This window comes from Wyeomyia smithii, chromosome 2, assembly GCF_029784165.1.
Source record: "Wyeomyia smithii strain HCP4-BCI-WySm-NY-G18 chromosome 2, ASM2978416v1, whole genome shotgun sequence".
NCBI classification, from domain to species: domain Eukaryota; kingdom Metazoa; phylum Arthropoda; class Insecta; order Diptera; family Culicidae; genus Wyeomyia; species Wyeomyia smithii.
In genome coordinates this window covers 15,133,709-15,152,555 of record NC_073695.1, presented here as the reverse complement: position 1 = coordinate 15,152,555, position 18,847 = coordinate 15,133,709, and the positions used below count along the sequence as shown (strand labels likewise).

Here is an 18,847-nt window from a genome sequence, read left to right as displayed (position 1 = left end):
AACCCGGCAATCAGTTAGTCTGTGGCCTTTTGATACACTTCCTAACTGGCTAGGGGCACCAAAATTCACGGAAATGGTCGAAAAGCTATAATTTTATCTTATTTTTTTCAGTTTAAGCCCTAGAACAAAACCTGTGTCGACCAGTATTTTCTTATTTTAAAATATAGCCAATAGGCCTGATGTAGGTTGCACGCTGATCACAACATAATTTTTCCGGATGGAAAGTTGTTTACCATGGAGGCTGTTTTAAACAAGGAAAACGATCGGATATACCTACGTAATTATCCTCACCGATGAAAGAGCAGTGAAATGATTTCAAAATGCTTCAGCTATGATGTACAGGAATGTTACCACTGCTAAACATTGAAATGAATGTGAGTGTGAGTAAAAATTGCCACATTAGTTTGATACTTCTAAGTGACACGCTTCGTTTCTCAATTTCAATCTATTGAACTTCAGCATTTAGGGATGCAGAACGAAGTTGGGTGTGAAGCTTATATCTTTGAACACTTTTGAAAATCTTTTGGTAAAATAATGACGCAAATAGTTGTGTGTTTTTGTGAACTGAATTATTTCCGCTACTTTCACGTGCCAAGTATTTAACTATTTTTCTTTTGTGGTATAAATAAAGTATCTCACATCAACGATGATCCGCTGTGGAAAAACATGAGATGAATTCGAAAAAATTGCAAAAAAACACTAATCTGAATTTCAGACTATAACACGACTATAACGGACTTTTAGGTAATATCAACCCAAAATTAAGCTCCAATCATCTATTAAATAAAAATAAGTTGGTGTCTGTATAACAGCGTTTCACTCCAAATAGAATCGACGGATTTGAATGATTCTTTTTGTGTTTGTTTTGTCTTGATCTCCGACGAGTTAATAAGCCATAAAAATAACAATAAACAACTGCTAAAGTTTAAAAAAATTGAAATACATTTTCGCCTTCTCCCGCCTTTTACTCCAAAAACAACGTCATTAGATTACTATGATTGCAAGCTCTGAGCGGTAGACAAGCTGTTAGCGTCGTTATTGAGGCGTCGTTGTTGAGTAAACAAGCACCTGTTGATAATTCACATATGAAATGATATTCGTTTTCGCTGCACCTACACTACACCTTTTCTATGCAAAAGCGCTATAGCGTGGTAGCAGCAAACTCGACATGCATGTGAATACTCTCAACGTGGCTTTGATTTTATTCAAGGGCATATACTTGATAATGTAAATTAAATTTCTGGCTTATCTGAGCAAAGTTGCATATAATCATTTTATTTATCTAATAAGAGAAAAGAAAGAACAAGAATAACACTACATGTGCGATGATTTAATTTACCATTGCTCGGATCTAATCAATCTGTTCAATTTTCTCTAAAATGCACACTGACTTAGATCATTGACATTTGCTCATGCTGGAAAAAAAAGAAACGTGTAGTTTTTGCTTCTCAAAAAAAATTGATTTCTGTTCATGTTTCGTTAAATAGGCACTATTGCATTCCTACAAATCTCTGGATTTACAATTAATTGTTTAATGTTGAATTGAAAACTATAATGTTGCGAAGTGTCAATTGCACTGTGCTTAGGCAGCAGATCTGCCTTAAAAAGCAGATGAATTATTAATGTCATTGAAGCGAAAATTTCGAAGCTCCGTGTACCTACCATTTAATTTCAAACGTCTGTATGTGATGCGTGATATTCGACAATGCCCAAAGCCCTGATAACTGGTGGCATTAAACCTAAAACATGCATATTCTCGCATGAACAGCTTTATGTCACATGGTCACGTGAAAAACAATTGGTATAATATATGTTTGAAAAAGACAAAATACCCGAAAATGGTTGGCCATTAGGTTTTGCGAGAATTTTTGTTCAAGATAAAACCATATTGTCACTTTGCCATGGCAATAACGAAAATCAACTGGAAAAGTTATAAAACGTTAAAAACCAACCCTTGATATTTCCGCCCTTCTGAGATTCTGAGAGGTTTTCTGTGAGTTTTAGTGAGTAACGATTTTTTGTTGCCTTTGATCGGAAAAATTCGAAACAAGTTTCCATCACCGCCCCGGTACTTAAACGATTTAATATTTTATGGAATAGTTCTATGCGATTTTCGTATTGGTTTCTGTTGATGCCACTTAAATTCAACGTCGGTTTTTGTTAATTTGTGCTGTGACTGTTTTTCAAGAAAAAAGAAGAGACTGTCGGTACGTAATAAACATAATAGATTAAAAATAATAATGTGTTTTTGCAAGAATTCTGAGGAGTATTCATACTGGTTTCAGTTGGCTTCGATTAATTTTCCTCCACATGTAGTGGAAATGCTTCCTAACGAAGATGCCGCTAAGGGTATTTTATAAAAGAAATGTTCCCTAATCTACATGATCAAACTGATTCTTGCATATCTTCCAGTTGACTTTGACAAATTTCTGCTGTGGTCGAAATGTTTTTTGTTCAGATGAAGTTGTTGTAAGTGGAATGTTCAAATACTTACAATGCCGTTGAATTAAAATTAAATTCGTTGTTTTTGTTCCAGTTTTGCGAGTTAAGACACGAGTAGTAGCAGGTCAATAAAAGTGTCAGGCTCCGCAACACTGTAGATAGAATATTAGAAAGTTAGGATATATACGAGTCCCGAAGGGAAGTTGATCGGTTAAGAACAAGACGAGCTCGAAATGCGCCGACGTTTGACACCCCATATATCTCAGAATTGTCAGTTACACACTTAGTTTTCATAGTCTTTAAACGAGTCTTGAACAAAAGAAAAATAAAGTATAGTAACTTAAACACTCAATTGAGAGAAAAATGCTAATCAAATATTTTCAAATAAAACTGTTTTGTAGATTCAAGGTCAAATTTACCACCGAACAGATGCATTGCTGCCACTACCTGGTGGCAAATGTCCTTGAGCGACAATTCTGATAGGAAACTACAAAGGAGAAGTCGTAATAATCCCGCGTATCCCGATTACTCCTACCGATTTGTCGTTTAATTTCAAACGTCTGCAATTTCCCGTGCGTCGCGCATTCTCGATAAAACCCAAAGCCATGTTCTCACATGGACAGCTCTATGTCGCATGTTTACGTGACCCGGACCCCGACATTGTGGAATAAACCAAAATCGCTTTTTACGTGGGGGATACGTGCCGCGTAAAAAACCGCGTAAATTCCGGAATCCGCGTAAAAATCCGCGTAAATTCCAGAATCCGCGTCAAAAAACCGCGTCAAAAGCGACCTTAGTGTATATAAAATTTAGTGGCTGGGACCTCCTTGACCACTTTTACTTCACTATATTTGCATTAAGCCAAGCTTTTGAATAATTGAATAATAATTGAATAAATAACGTAATAATTTCCTTCAGAATATTCAAAAGAATGACTGTTTATTTTCAGACATGTATTGAAATAATTTTATTATGGTTGAAAGGTGCTTCATAATGTTCAATTAAATAAAAACTCAGAATTTTACGAGCGCTGGATTAAAAAAAACTAAAAATACTACCTAACTAAAACATATCTTGGGTATGTTTTCTTTAGCAGCAGTTAGATATTTCAGTTTTTGCAATACAACAATCAATAAAACTCAAGGCGGCGGTACGAAGTTTGCCGGGTCAGCTAGTTTAAATATATTTTTTGAAGCAGTTTTATTTTAATTTTATTGAGATCGAACTGCGATTCTACAGCAGCGTAGTTTTTCTCAGTTTTATTTTCAAAAATTAGGAGAATAAATCTGTTTTGATACGAAGGCAGGGATTTTCTAGGGGTTTCCATGTTTCACTATCAAAAATGACCAGTTAAAAGATCAAATTATATTATTATTTTATCGCAATGTGCCAATGTTGAAATTTTGCAAAACTTGCATCGGTTTTCCTTTTGTATTTTTGATTTTCGGAAGAAAATTGGTGATCGTAATTTTTCAAGTAAGTAGAAAAATTTAAGTTTTAACTCACAAATTTTTATTTTACATCAAAAGCGAAACTACGCCAAACGATCTAAAAATACGCAAAAGTTTGCACACGTATCTGACTCAGCGAACTGAGTATTTTTTGCTGGTAGACAAATTGTTTGGACACACGAGTGATTTCCTAAAAGGGCGTATTTATTTTGGCACAAACTTTACTCAAAGATTGTAGCTCCGAAATCTTTGGTTGTACAGAAAAACTGTCTGAGAACGAATTGTAGGAAACGGGTGCTGCCTCGTAAAAAAATCTACACTGTAAAAACAATTTTTTTTGAGCACGCAAAATTCTAAATAAGTACTAAAACTAATAATATACAAGAAAAAAGTTTGAATTTTTCTTTGTTTTTTTTTTCCTTCAACGTAACTTGAGAAATGAAAAATATTTTTTTTATTGCAGGTTAAATTTGAAAACATTTTTTATATTCCAACATTTTTAATAATAATTGTATTTCAGTGATGTTATTTCAAATCAAAAAGCTTCGTAAATGCATTCGTTTTGAAGTTATTTTAAATTTAAGAGCCAGTTCGCGGGAAGCTCGGCCACCTTTCTGAGCGACGTTGTTTCGATGTTTTCCGATTGGGTTTGAATTTTCAGCGTTTGTTTGTCTATTAAAGGTAGGAAATTTGGCAAATTTTTTGAAGTAGAATACTTCTCTCAGGAAGTTCGGCTACATAGGGATGTGAAATGAAAATCTAAAATTTCGAATGCTAATAAATCGGTTAGTATTCGATGGATTTCCTTCGTTCTTGCAGCAATAGATTGGAAAATCTTCTAAGATTCTTCCCAAAAGCAGATAATTGTAATTTTATTATTCACACTATTGTACTATTGAAAATAGTCAAGCCTTGTCAAACCGAAAACTTCGGCCTATGATTGGTCGTTATATGATTGCTTCCCAAGCACGGTCGACAGAATCATATACCTTGCAATTGAAAATATGCTATTTGGCCTATATAAGAGCCTGTTTCAGCCAAAGCCGCTCATAATAGTTCTAGACAGCGACAACAGCAGTCATCCCTTAGCAGCAGCAGTAGCAGTGCAGTGGATACCAGCGATAGCGGATAGCGGCACAGCTGTGGCGTAGCAATGGATAGCGCACTAGTTGCAGCAGATCTCAGAATCGATAGCAGCTGGGCCAGCTGATGCAGGGACAGCGGATACCAATGGCAGCGTAAAGCGGCCACAACTGTGGCATGGCTACGGTTAGCGTATCAGTTGCAGCGGGAGTGTCAGCATCGAAAACAGCTGGGCTAGCTGATGCAGGGGCAGTGTTACCAATGGTAGCGTATAGGGGCCACAACTGTGGCATGGCTACGAATAGCGTAGCAGTTGCAGCGAGTATATTTGACCATGGAGCATTTATGCAAAAATTTAATGAAAATTGCATTTGCAGCAATCGGCCTTTTTCAAGGCTACTAAATGTTCTGGAAGAGCATAATGAATAACACAGTGCAACAAAAATTGACTTTTTTTCTGCCTTGGCTTCTATATATATTTTTTTGTGTATTTTAATGCAAAACTAAATTTCCCCGAGTTTGAATATATTTCAACTTAAGGGGCAATAATGGCGCCATTTTGAATTTTTGAGAAACCGATATTTTTTGTGGTTTTTTCGACGCCATTTTGTTTTGAGACCAAATATCAAAATTCTAAGAGTTTGTCCACATATAAGCATCTTTTTACCCATCTTTAAAAAAAACAGATCTTAAATCGGACAAAAACTGAGCTCAAAACGGTGATTCTACGAAACCGGGTTTGGCATAGTTTCAGTATATTTTTCACAAAGCAAAATAATATCGATTATTTCTGAGCATTAATGGTAATTCGCTAATATCTTAAAGTGGTAGTCAAATTATATCTTATTTTGAGTAAAAAAGTCTCAGAAATCGAATGGTAGGTGTCTGATCTACGTAAAATGTCAGCAGATAAACCTATTTTAGTATTGTAGGGGAATTGGGGCAAAATAGACATTTTGCTGACATTTTACGTTGATCAGACACCTACCATTCGATTTCTGAGACTTTTTTACTCAAAATAAGATATAATTTGACTACCACTTTAAGATATTTGCGAATTACCATTAATACTCAGAAATAATCGATATTATAGACTGTTCCGAAAAATTATAAATACATCTTCTTTCTTGAATAAAACAAAAAATACAGGATTTTTTCGGGTCATTTTATTCTGAAATATAGATAATAAGTGTCTTCTTTCCAGTTTCAATTCAAGTTGGGATTATTTTTTCGAAGGATACGCGAGTTCTCTAACTTTTCTCTTGACACTACTCATAAGCTTTTGCACAGTGTGTTCTCCGACCATTTTTACCACTTTAAGCCAATCTTTTTTATATTTTTTACATTGTCCGTTGGTTTGACATATTTCCTCAGCTTTTCCTTGGTCAAAGCCCAAAAAGTTTCAATAGGGCGAATTTCAAGGCAGTTTGGAGGATTCATCTCCTTAGGGACACATGTGACATTATTTGTTTTATACCACCCTAGTGCATCCTTAGAGTAATGGCAGGAAGCAAGATCGGGCCAAAAGATTGGAGGATTGTTATGCTGCTTAACCATGGGTAACAACCCTCTCTGCAAACACTCTTTCACGTAAATTTTACCATTCATTGTGTCATTCGTAATGAATGGACGAGATATTTTCCCACATTCTTCCCACCTTCTTGCCGAATTTTTCGGTGTAAATGGCTTTCACTGGTTCAGGGACATCCTTTCCCTTCGGTGATGTATAAAATTGCGGTCCTGGCAGAGTTTTATAGTCCAGTTTTAAGTAGGTTTCGTCATCCATGATAACACACCCCATTTTTTTGGTCAGAAGTTTGTCATAGAGCTTCCGAGCTCTCGGTTCCACAGATTCAGCTTGCTTTGGATTTCGTTTTGGCTGCTTCTGCTTCCGACGGTTCTTCCCTTGGCACGCATAACGTTACTCGCTCCAAGCTTTCTCGCCACATCTCGTACTGATACTGAAGGATGCCGCTTGTAGTATTCCTTAACCTTTTTGTCCATTGTGGGATCAACAGGCCCGGGTTTTCTACCACGTCTTGGTGCATCAGTAAATGTGCACTCTTCACAATACTTCCGCAATGCGGTTTGAACTGCTCCGACACTTATACCTTCTTCTCTGGCTAATTTTCTTATAGAAAGACCACTCACGGTGCCCATTTGTGCACAATTCGCTTTCTTTGCTCGGGAGAAAGGCCACGTATTTTCAAAACTTCGCACTAAATGTTAGAAAAAATGGCAGCATCTGTTCCTTTTGGATGTAAACAACAGGACGCAGCCAACGTTTGGTTGAATACTGCACGTTATTTGAAATGACGGTTGATCGTAAGTAAATTTATAATTATCGAAACGGTCTTCATTTTGCTTTGTGAAAAATATACTGAAACTATGCCAAACCCGGTTTCGTAGAATCACCGTTTTGAGCTCAGTTTTTGTCCGATTTAAGATCTGTTTTTTTTAAAAGATGGGTAAAAAGATGCTAATATGTGGACAAACTCTTAGAATTTTGATATTTGGCCTCAAAACAAAATGGCGTCGAAAAAACCACAAAAATTATTGGTTTCTCAAAAATTCAAAAATGGCGCTATTGTTGCACTGTGTAATTATTAATAAACTGCAACTGAGGTTTGATGCAGCTGCAAATGCACAGCAGTGTGATGTTTATTACGATTTGTTGTTACTGTGCATAACAAGCCGTATATACGAAAAAAACCCGATTTCAAACAGAAATGCTCGGCACGTTCTTCTCACGATGCTGAGTCTGTTTTAGAAAATTCACAACACTTCATTAACGCCTTGAAGAAGACGGTTATGGTTAGACATCACAGCAGAATTTCGACCTTCATACTCATATTTACCATCGGCAATATCAAACACGCAACAATCTGCTTCCATGCGACACGGGAACGGGAAAATTTTTTTTTCTTTTGATTTTTTTTTCTTCCAAGCTGCACAACACGACACAATACATATCATTTTGTTGCCTTAATGAGAGCTCTATCGGTCCGGCTCGACAGAATGTCCACAAGAAATCGTTTTTGTACATCCGTGTTACGAAACTGAAACTGAAAATAAAGGCGGGTTCAGAAGAAATGAGATGTATTTTTCGTACATGAGTATTACGCCATACGAAATAAAAATTTTCGAACGTTGTAGAATGGTATAACTATAATAATATAATTCCACAACGTTTAACTAAGTGTCTACACAAGTTCTGGATACTTCCCCCATGTGTCCTGAGTGCGTGGATGTGGAGGAGACCGGGAAGATGAGGCTTGAGACTGGAGGGTTTTTAGCAGGGAAGCAAGGAATTAAAGAGAGAGCCAGGTAGACAGAGAGAAGAGAAACTTTTCATGTTACAAAACGGCATGAAGAGACAATAGTTTGGTGCGCTAACATTACTCACTTTCAAATGGGTGCGTTGCAGTAGAGAAATGGTTGCGAGAGAATATTAAAGAGAGAGAATAGGAGAGAGCATCTTGGGAAATAAAGTGTTTTTCTGCTATCATTAGTGGAGCCGCCTACCGTGAAACGCACGTGCTGCTTAAATTGACCATTGCGTAGTTCAGTCAACGATTAGTTCTAAAACAATATTTAAAACAAATTTTTGGGATTTCGTTTAGCAGTTGGTTCGAAAACTTTTGTCTTCTCGTAAAAAAGTTCGCATGCGAAATGCCAACTCAATTGTGCGCAGTCTCTTTCCCTGAGGTACAGTCACAAAATTGCACTCCCATATACAGACATTTGATTCAACCTTCTGTTGCATAGTCTAAAATAGAATGTTTTCTCGACATTTCTTCGTCAAAATAAAGTGCTGATACTAAACACCTTGTTTTCCACGGGAGAAACAACAATGACTGCTTGACAGCGCAATGAGTAGGCAACAAGAAAAGATTAGCGATAAAGTTAAGAAATAAAAAGCTATAAAAGGACAGGCGGAAAATCTTCGGTGTTCCATTAGAATTTGTTTTGAATAAATCAATATAGCAACATTCTTGAATCCGCGCGGTCTTTAGTTCCTCCGCACGAACGGAGAATTCTGTAATACAAGTCTCTGGCAAAGGTCTGAAAGATTAACTCAGCCTTTGCAATCGGACTTCCGGAAGTTGTGTCTCAAAGCGGTAAAAGCTATAATTTTCTGGGTGATAAAAAAAGCTAAAAAAAATTTTTGATATCGAAAAAGTTGTTCATTACAAGTGCCTTAGAAATGGATGGATCGTCGAGTCAGAAAGTTTTCGAACTAGAAGACAGAAAGCTGATTTTTCTGATTTTTTTGAAACTAAATCAGACCTCGAAGTTTTATGCATTGCTGAGACATTACGTTTCAAAGAAAAATTACGTCTTCGATAATTTCATATCGACATCTTTGTCGATCATATAAGTGAAACATTGAACACTTTGATGTTATTACAGTTCTTGGTGCTCTAGAGTTGCCATAAGCCGGAACGGGTTAAGGGCCGTGTGGCCCCACTTAACCCCAATGAAAAATATTAAAATTTCACGAAACATCCTACCTTGGATAGACAAATAAACACTGAAAATTTCATCCCAATTTGAAAACATCAAAACAACATGTGGTTGTACCTCTCACAAACTTGCTCTTAGGTAGCGAAAATTATAAAATATAATATAATAAAAACGAGATGATGCTCATTGGGCGAAATTTGACCACAGCCGTTTCGAAATCCAATATGGCAATTTTCGATTGCTCAAAACAGCCTAATGTGATGGAACATCATCAAGTATGACTATTTTCGACATTAAGATGATACTTATAAACCAGGAATCAACTTCAGATGTTTAGAAATCCACTTCCAGTGTCGGTAAAACAGCCAGAAATGGAACCACCCAATATAAGTATTTTCAAATTGTGCGCAAGAGGCAGTTAATTAGAGGAAATGATCCCTGAGGTTGAACCTTTAACCCCGGACAACGCCGGTGATGTTCAATTAGTATCACATACAGTCGAACCGTCTTAAAATCTTATTATTCGCACAGAAAATGTGGGAAATGCAGAATGCAGAACACAATGATATCAGAAAACTGTTATTTATTTCATGAGCCGGTGCGTACCAACGGTTCTTTTACCCTAAACAGCATCTGAAACCAAAAAAGTGAATCGATCAGTTACTATTGTTATTATTCAGTCAGTACCTAAGTTATCAGTAATCATTACTGGCTGTACTACTTCAACGATAGCAGCCTTCCGGAAAAACATTACCAATACCATTAAAAATCATCAGGACGATACCAACACGGATTATACTTTATAAGTTTAATGATTTAAAACCGTTTGAAATATTAAAAACACGTAAGAGCATGAAATGTATTATGACCAACACACATTCGTTATCAAGGTTTTATTTCAAATTAAATTAATGTCATCTGTTCATCCCTAGAATCTTAGCACTGAAAAATTATATTTCTTTCATATTTCTGTTGGTAAATTTCCAGTATCGGTGCGCTGATGAACTTTTCGCCCATCTATAACCACATACTCTTTACTAGTGAACAAAGAAGGTCCCGTGTCGACCTGTCATATTTTTTCTCTTTCTTTTGTACAACAATACGAATAAAACACGTTTTCACAGCAAAGTATATTTTTCACATTTTCTAACGCGGATTACAATTCCCTGCGATTATATTTCTCTGCATTGGCCAGGGATTGGCCGACAGGTTTTGGTCCCAGTATCAGACCGTGAGAATTGTAGCGTTTTTGTCGCGAAATTCGGAAAAGTTTTTTCGGTCGACGGCGTTAGGTGTTTTGTTCGGTTCGTGCGTGTTGTGTGGTGGCAAAATGGCGGACCTAGGAAAGTTTTCGTTAGTTAACGTTAGTTAAACTTAACAACACGAACTACGCTACATGGAAATTTCAAATGGAAATGTTTCTTGTGCGAGAGGACCTTTGGCATGTCGTTGCACAACCAAAACTGGAACCGGAGACATCGGTATGGCAAAAAGCTGATAGAAAAGCTCGCGCTACGATCGGCTTGTGTCTTGAGCAGACTCAGTACACCATAATAAAAGATTGTGCTAGTGCTGTTGCGGTATGGAATGCTTTGAGAGCATACCATGAGAAGTCGTCGACAACTTCACAGTTGTCACTATTGAACCGGCTGTGTGACACCAAGCTTCCGGAGGGCGGTGACGTCGAAAAACACTTGCTTGAGATGGACTCAGTGTTTGAGCGGCTTCAGAATTGCGGACTGAATCTGGATGAAAAATTAAAAATTGCGATGATGTTGCGCAGTATGCCCGATTCGTACCATAGTTTTGCATCGGCGTTAGAGGCACGACCCGATGAAGAAATAAAGTTGGAATTTGTCCGGTCAAAGCTGGTGGATCAGTATCAGAAGCGATTGCAAAGAGAAGGGAAACAAGTTGTTGGCGAACAGGTACTGAAAACGCAAAAGGTAAACAGAGACATTGTTTGCTTTTTTTGCAAAAAGCCCGGTCATTTCAAGAAGAATTGTCGGAAGTGGCAAGCGGCAAAAGATAAGCAACCGGTACCAGGGCCTTCTGGAAACAACGCAGGCAGCTCGGGTCGGAGCAATAATCAGCCAGTGAAAGCGAAACAGGCTAACTCGAACACGGAAGCCGTGAGTTTTTTCGCGCAGGAGGAGACTCATGTTATTCGTTCGGCAGTGAAGCAAAATCATTTCTGGACGGTGGATAGTGGTGCTTCGTGCCACATGACTAGCTGCGACAGTTTTTTTCGAAACCCTGGACGATTCGTCGAGTCTGCAGGTTATGTTGGCGAACGGGAAGTGTACTAAATCCGGTGGGCATGGCGCTGGTACCGTGTCAGGTTTCAATGGTTCGGGAAAGCAATAGTGGACTCCTGTCGGTGAGTAAAATTGCCGATAAAGGCTTTAATGTTATATTTAAGCCAAATTGCGTTGAGATCCATGATGAGTCCGACAACATTGTCGCTGTGGGTGAACGTAATGGTGGATTATATGTGTTGAAAAATTCGGAGCATGTTGCAGTAGCTGCAGGTGGTAGTCACACTATGCATTGCCAGCATACGTGGCATAGACGATTCGGTCATCGGGATCCAACGATTATAGACTGAATACAGAAGGAAAACTCAGCTACAGGAATGAAATTAGTGAACTGCGATATGAAAGTCGTGTGTGAACACTGCTTGGAAGGGAAGATGGCGCGCTTGCCGTTCCCACAGCAAGCAGAACATAGAGCGAGTCAACCACTAGAGCTCATTCATACAGACCTCTGCGGGCCAATGAGTAACGTTACACCTGGGGGAAACAAGTATTTTATGGTGCTCATAGATGATTTCAGTCGCTATCTTGTTTTGTATTTGTTGAAAGATAAGGAGGAAGCTAAGGAATGTATTAAAAGCTTTGTCAGGTTTGTTGAAAAAAAAATTCCAGCAGAAACCACGAATAATTCGTTCTGATCGTGGTGCAGAATTTGTTAACAAGGAGCTACAACAATTTTATCGCGAAGAGGGTATTCAAATGCAGCTGACTGCTGGCTATTCCCCGCAGCAGAATGGTGTCGCTGAACGTCGGAATAGATACTTGCAGGAAATGGCAGTATGTATGCTGCTGGATGCAGGACTGGGAAAGCAGTACTGGGGTGAAGCAATTGCGGCGGCAGCTCACATTCAAAATCGCTTGCCTTCGCGGGTTGTACAGAAAACGCCAATGGAGTTATGGTGTGGAGAGAAGCCTAACTTGAGTGAGCTAAAGGTTTTCGGGTGTGAGGGGTACGTTTATGTGCCTGATGTTAAACGTAGCAAGTTGCAGAGCAGAGCCGAAAAGTTGACCTTCGTAGGGTATGCTTGTGGATCGAAAGCGTACAGATTTCTCAACAAGCGTACGGGAAAAATTACCATAAGTCGTGATGCGAGGTTTCTCGAGCTCGGCGTGAAGGTGCAGGAGGAGCCAAGCAATAGCTCAAGGCAGAAAGCTGAAGTGAGTGATGGAGATTCAATGAAGAATCGGGAAATTGGTGATGTGCAATGTGGAGAAAATGGCGATAATCATGATTTAGTGAGTGACTCTTCCTCGGACATGAATTCGTCAGATGAAGAATACCATGATATTGATGACACATATAACGAGGCTGGTAGTGCTAGTGATGAACTGCAAGGGAGAAGATCACAACGGGCGAATGCCGGAGCTATACCGAAACGGTTTGATGATTACGTGGTAGGTGTTGCGAAGATTCAGGAGTGTGAACCAAAGAATTTTAAGGATGCATTGAAAAGCGTGAATAAAGAAGAGTGGGTAAAGGCAATGAACGAAGAATACCAGTCGTTAATATCGAATGGCACGTGGACTCTCGTTCCATTACCACCCGGTCGTCACGCGATTGGATCGAAGTGGGTATATAAAGAAAAGAAGGATCCAACGGGGCAAACAATTCATTTTAAGGCACGCATGGTTGCTCAAGGTTATGCGCAACGATTTGGTGAAGACTTCAGTGAAGTGCATGCACCGGTAGCACTGCAACAAACATTCAGGGTATTGTTAACTGTTGCAGGACACCAAGGCCTTAAAGTGCGGCATGTTGACTTTAAAAACGCGTACTTAAACGGAGTGTTGCAAGAAGAAATTTTCATGCGTCAACCTCCGGGTTATTCGGTAACGGGCAAAGAAGAACTAGTGTGCAAATTGAACAGAAGCCCTTTACGGACTCAAGCAAGCCGCAAGAGTCTGGAACTCAACCGTTAAGGAAGTGTTGGTCGGCCTCGGTTTTCGTCAATCGGAGTCAGACGCTTGTTTGTTTACCAAGCAACTAGCTGATGGCGTGTGGATCTATCTATTAATTTACGTGGACGACATGATTGTTGTTTGTAAGGATGAAGACCAAATTGAGCGACTGGAGAGGCAACTACAACAGAGTTTTGACATTTCATCCCTCGGTGAGGTGAGCCATTTTCTTGGCATCGAAGTGACAAAAGATTCGGATGGGTTCTACGCAATCAATCAACAGTGTTTTATACGAGAGATTGCGGATCGGTTTGGGCTTATCGGTGCGAAAACATCTAGATATACGCTAGACCCCGGATATTTCAGACAGCAAGAAGGAGAAGCACTGGCAGATAACGTTCAGTATCATAGTCTGGTTGGTGCGCTGTTGTACGTAGCGACTAACTCAAGACCAGACATAGCAGCATCCGTGTCAATCCTCAGCAGAAAAACTAAACAACCAATGCAGCGAGACTGGGTGGAACTTAAGCGAGTAGTACGTTATTTAATGGCTACGCAGGATTGCCAGCTGAAATTTAGCAGTGATGCAACGAAGAACTTAGAACTGATCGGGTACAGTGATGCGGACTGGGCAGGGGACACAACCGATAGGAAGTCCACCAGCGGCTTTGTGTATCAGATTGGTAAAGCAAGCGTAAGTTGGGCAAGCCGCAAACAGGGATGTGTAACAACATCTACCATGGAAGCTGAGTATGTAGCTCTCTCGGAAGCTGCACAGGAAGCGGTTTGGATGCGAAGACTATTATTGGAGTTGGGACACAAACAACAATCTCCTACAGTGGTCAATAAAGACAATCGTAGCTGTATCGATTTTGTGTCGCTTGAGAGGCAGAATAAAAGAAGTAAGCATATCGATACGAAATACCATCATGCCAAGAGCCTAGTTTCTAGTAAGACGATTCAACTGTGCTATTGCTCGACGGAAAATATGGTGGCTGATATTTTTACCAAGCCACTAGGATCAGTGAAGATGCAGCATTTCAGGCAAATGCTTGGGCTATGTCAGAAGAGAGAAGAAAAGTAATCAGCGAGGAGGAGTGTTGGTAAATTTCCAGTATCGGTGCGCTGATGAACTTTTCGCCCATCTATAACCACATACTCTTTACTAGTGAACAAAGAAGGTCCCGTGTCGACCTGTCATATTTTTTCTCTTTCTTTTATACAACAATACGAATAAAACACGTTTTCACAGCAAAGTATATTTTTCACGTTTTCTAACGCGGATTACAATTCCCTGCGATTATATTTCTCTGCATTGGCCAGGGATTGGCCGACAATTTCGTCATTTTCCCCAATTACAAACAATTCTGTGAAAAATTAGTTCCAAACCTAGACCCATTACCCTGTCTGACTATCTTATTTGGATAAATAAAAAAAATGCGTGACCTGTGGTTAGTTCTCCAGTGAAATCCTAAAAGGATTTTAAATGGAAGAATAATCAAATATATTAGAAAATTGTTTTCGAAGTACGTAAGTTATTTTACATGGGAAACGCTTTCAACACGGACGGCGCGTGGCAAAAATAGCATATAAAACTGCATCAACAACTTTTGATCTCATTTGCATCCGCAATTGCACTTGGCCGCATGTGCTTGAATCGATTCCATCGTAAGTGGAAAACTTTGTCATCCGTCGAGAACAATAAAGTGGTTATTTTTAATATGGCCACCGCAACCGCTGCGGTGCTGGTAAAAGTTTATCTACTGCCCTGCAGCGTATTCTTTATGACACACGCATCGACATGGTAATAATTTAAAAGAAAGTCAGAGTCGAACTTCAGAGAATGGTTTACAAAACATTTCCATTTCAGATATTATTTCTGTGTCATTCCAATTTTCGATTACACACAATTACACATTAAAACATTGCACTCATCATAGCAAAAAAAAAAAAGAACTTAACCCCACACTATTTCAACCACACTCAGTATTCCCCATCTATCTTTGTGCCTCAATATAAACCATCCGTATGTGCCGTACTGGCACCCTGCGCACAACCTCGCTTGCTTGGCTATTACTTGTGGCCACACTGCCGGAACTTACTAACGCTGTAGAACGTTCTCGACTGAATCTAGAATCCAAGTGTTCATCGCTGCGCAAACATCTCAGCAAGTCGGCTTCGGAGCTCAGCTGTAACGATTGTGGCGGATCCGGCGATTCAACGCAGTCATCACCGCAGCGGGCTCGCAGTGCCGTCGCTGGTCCCACGATTCCCGGAGTCATCCAGCGGACCCATGGTTTCTTCAACACTTTAAGGGTGAGTTTCAAAATTTCTAAGAGAACAACTTCTGAATCTTTCATTTTTAATTCCAGAATCGCTGGTCCCGAGGTCGCAGTAAAGAACGGACACGGGGTGGATCCACCGGTCAGGATCTCGAACGACGCGACAGTCAAAGTGACTACGCGGCGGATAACAGCTCCGAGCACAGCAGTTCTGCCACTCCGCAAACACAATCACCCCGGCATCGGGCACAAACGATAGGAGATTCACCGCTGGTGCGATCGAACGAAAGGAATGCTTCAATGAGCTCGGAAGGAAACGCGCTGAAGCTCACGACCAAAGTAGATATTGAACCTAGTATCAGCAGTATAGCAGCTGTAGTAAGACCCAACGATGTTCCCACCACGAGCGGATACCAGGCCGCTGCGAGCTCCAGTACCATCGGAGGCCCGGAAGATGTGCAACGACGGCGCGAAACTCAGCTACGACAACATTCCTTCTTCCAGCTGCGGATACACCTCATCAGTGGCCACAACCTGGTGGCCATGGATAAAAGCGGTATGCATTGTAATTTCACACATCCTTCCGCCGACCCGTCAATCAATCACTTGTTATGATTTTTCTTCACCTCTTGTTTTCCCTCACAGGCACAAGTGATCCGTACGTTAAGTTCAAGGTAGGCGGCAGGCTACTTTACAAATCGAAAACCGTACACAAGGAATTAAACCCGGTGTGGGACGAGACGTTCGTCGTACCCGTGGAGGACCCCTTTCAGCCAATCAACATTAAAGTAAGCACTGCGTCACATGAAAGCTTCAACAACTCATCAACATCAACGCTTATTTCCTCGTCAGGTCTTCGACTACGATTGGGGTCTGCAGGATGATTTTATGGGAGCGGCAAAGTTGCAGCTCACCTCACTTGAACTGAGCCGAGCGGAGGAAATGCTCATCAAGCTGGAGGATGCTCAACGAGCGAACAAAGATTTGGGAGAAATCAAACTGAACGTCACGCTGTGGCCAAAAACCCAGGAAGATAAGGAACAAGTAAGCAGGACTAGCGTATTACAAGTGTCATTTCCTTCACCCTCTTTCAATTGCGTTGCTTTTTTATCGCGCCACATGTAGTAAAAGTTAACTTTAAAATTTAAAAATCTGTTTTTATCGAAGACAACAAAAATATCAAGTTGTACAGAAAATTCTTTCCTATGAAGGAGTCTAATACATTGGGATATATTATATAGGATTTTCGAGAATCAAAAAAATACACTTGAAGTTATAAAAAAAATTCAATGAATATACAAATTCTGTGATTAGGTACTCTGGAAAGGACCGTTTCCAATTATGTTTTACTAAGAATGCAAAATTCGTATAAATTGACGTCTAAGTTTTTCAAATATGCAAAGTTGATGTCACAAAACTCACAAAGTTCTAGTGAAACCCGCACACCCACCAGTCATGCTTTTAGATTTAGCCGTAGTGCGCTTTTAGTTAATCCTCTTCCACCTCTCACTCACCGCAGAAAAACTAGGCTGGCAATTTTACTGTCTCTCACCACCACTAAGCGAAACCCGCTTTCCCTTAACCCCTCTAGTACTTTCAGCGAAATCCAAAACTGGCAGACGCTTCCCGCCGACTGAAGTCGCAAATCTGGAGCTCGGTCGTAACGATCGTGCTGATCGAAGCCAAAGGACTCCCACCGGACGCCGAGAACGGGCTTAACGATGTTTACGTTCGATTTAGGTACGTCGAATCATGAATAAATGTTAACGTTTATCATCAACACTTTCTGTGGTTTCAGATTAGGCAACGAAAAATACAAAAGCAAAAACTCCTACCGAGCCCGCTGGCTGGAGCAGTTCGATCTGCACCTGTTCGACGACGATCAAATGCTGGAGCTGGTCGTGTGCGGGAAGTACAACACCTACGGCAAGTGTACGATCGACCTGCGAAGTCTTCCCCGTGAACGAACGCACATTACGTGGCATCCGCTGGAGGAGTGCACCGGCGAGGTGCAGCTGATGCTAACGATAAGCGGTACGACGGCTTCCGAAACGATTACCGATCTGACCGCATACCGGGAGGATCCCGTGGAGAAATCGGTCCTGCAGAAGCGATACGTAAGTTGGTTTTTCGTTCTGACTGCCATTTTGGGCATTGCTTTACAATTACGCGTGCTTTTTCAAGGTCTGGCACCGATCCCTGCAGAACTTGCGTGACGTCGGTCACCTAACGGTCAAGGTGTTTGGGGCCACAGGTCTAGCGGCGGCAGATATCGGAGGCAAGTCAGATCCATTCGTAGTGCTAGAGCTAATCAACGCTAGATTGCAAACCCAAACCGAGTATAAAACGTTAACACCCAATTGGAACAAAATCTTCACTTTGTAAGTTTCGCAAGCAATCTCTTCCTAACTAACTTGTCGGCTTCTTACCACTGATATGTTGTTCAGTTGTGTGCGTTTACTTTTCCTGTGGCTGTTATTTGCTAATTTTCGTTTTAAAACCTGTTTCTGCATTGCCTCTCTCCCCCTCTTTATGTGCCTTGCAGTAATGTAAAGGATATGTCCTCGGTGCTGGAGATAACTGTCTTTGACGAGGATCGGGACCACAAGGTGGAGTTCCTAGGGCGGGTGGTGATCCCGCTGCTGCGGATACGAAACGGCGAAAAGCGATGGTACACCCTGAAGGACAAAAAGATGTACACCCGCGCGAAGGGAACACAACCGCAGGTAAGTCATTCTGCCTAAGAATAAGTAAAAAAAAGGTCCAGACCAAACTGCAAATCTAAATCGCTATCGTTCCTGTCGGGAGAACCAGTTAAAATCACCTCAGCTCCTGGTCGTACCTTTAGGGATTATCCGGGATTGAGATCCGAAGGGCTCTAACGGTAGCTCCACAAGTGTGAACCTTG

General features: G+C 40.3%; 1 protein-coding gene across 2 annotated transcripts in view; it reads left to right on the top strand.

Moving 5' to 3' along the window:
- LOC129722416 (multiple C2 and transmembrane domain-containing protein) overlaps positions 1–18,847 on the top strand; it is a 103,989-nt gene that overhangs the window by 62,137 nt on the left and 23,005 nt on the right. Inside the window, exons 3-10 of one of the 2 annotated variants that reach the window (XM_055675842.1) lie at positions 15,645–15,973; positions 16,030–16,495; positions 16,585–16,727; positions 16,792–16,983; positions 17,540–17,679; positions 17,738–18,056; positions 18,124–18,320; positions 18,485–18,665. In XM_055675842.1, the coding sequence (XP_055531817.1) occupies positions 15,686–15,973; positions 16,030–16,495; positions 16,585–16,727; positions 16,792–16,983; positions 17,540–17,679; positions 17,738–18,056; positions 18,124–18,320; positions 18,485–18,665 (1,926 nt within the window). In that variant the 5' untranslated portion in view covers positions 15,645–15,685. Of the gene's footprint in view, positions 1–15,644; positions 15,974–16,029; positions 16,496–16,584; positions 16,728–16,791; positions 16,984–17,530; positions 17,680–17,737; positions 18,057–18,123; positions 18,321–18,484; positions 18,666–18,847 lie in introns of both variants that reach the window. The other variant, XM_055675840.1, reaches the window with a different exon arrangement.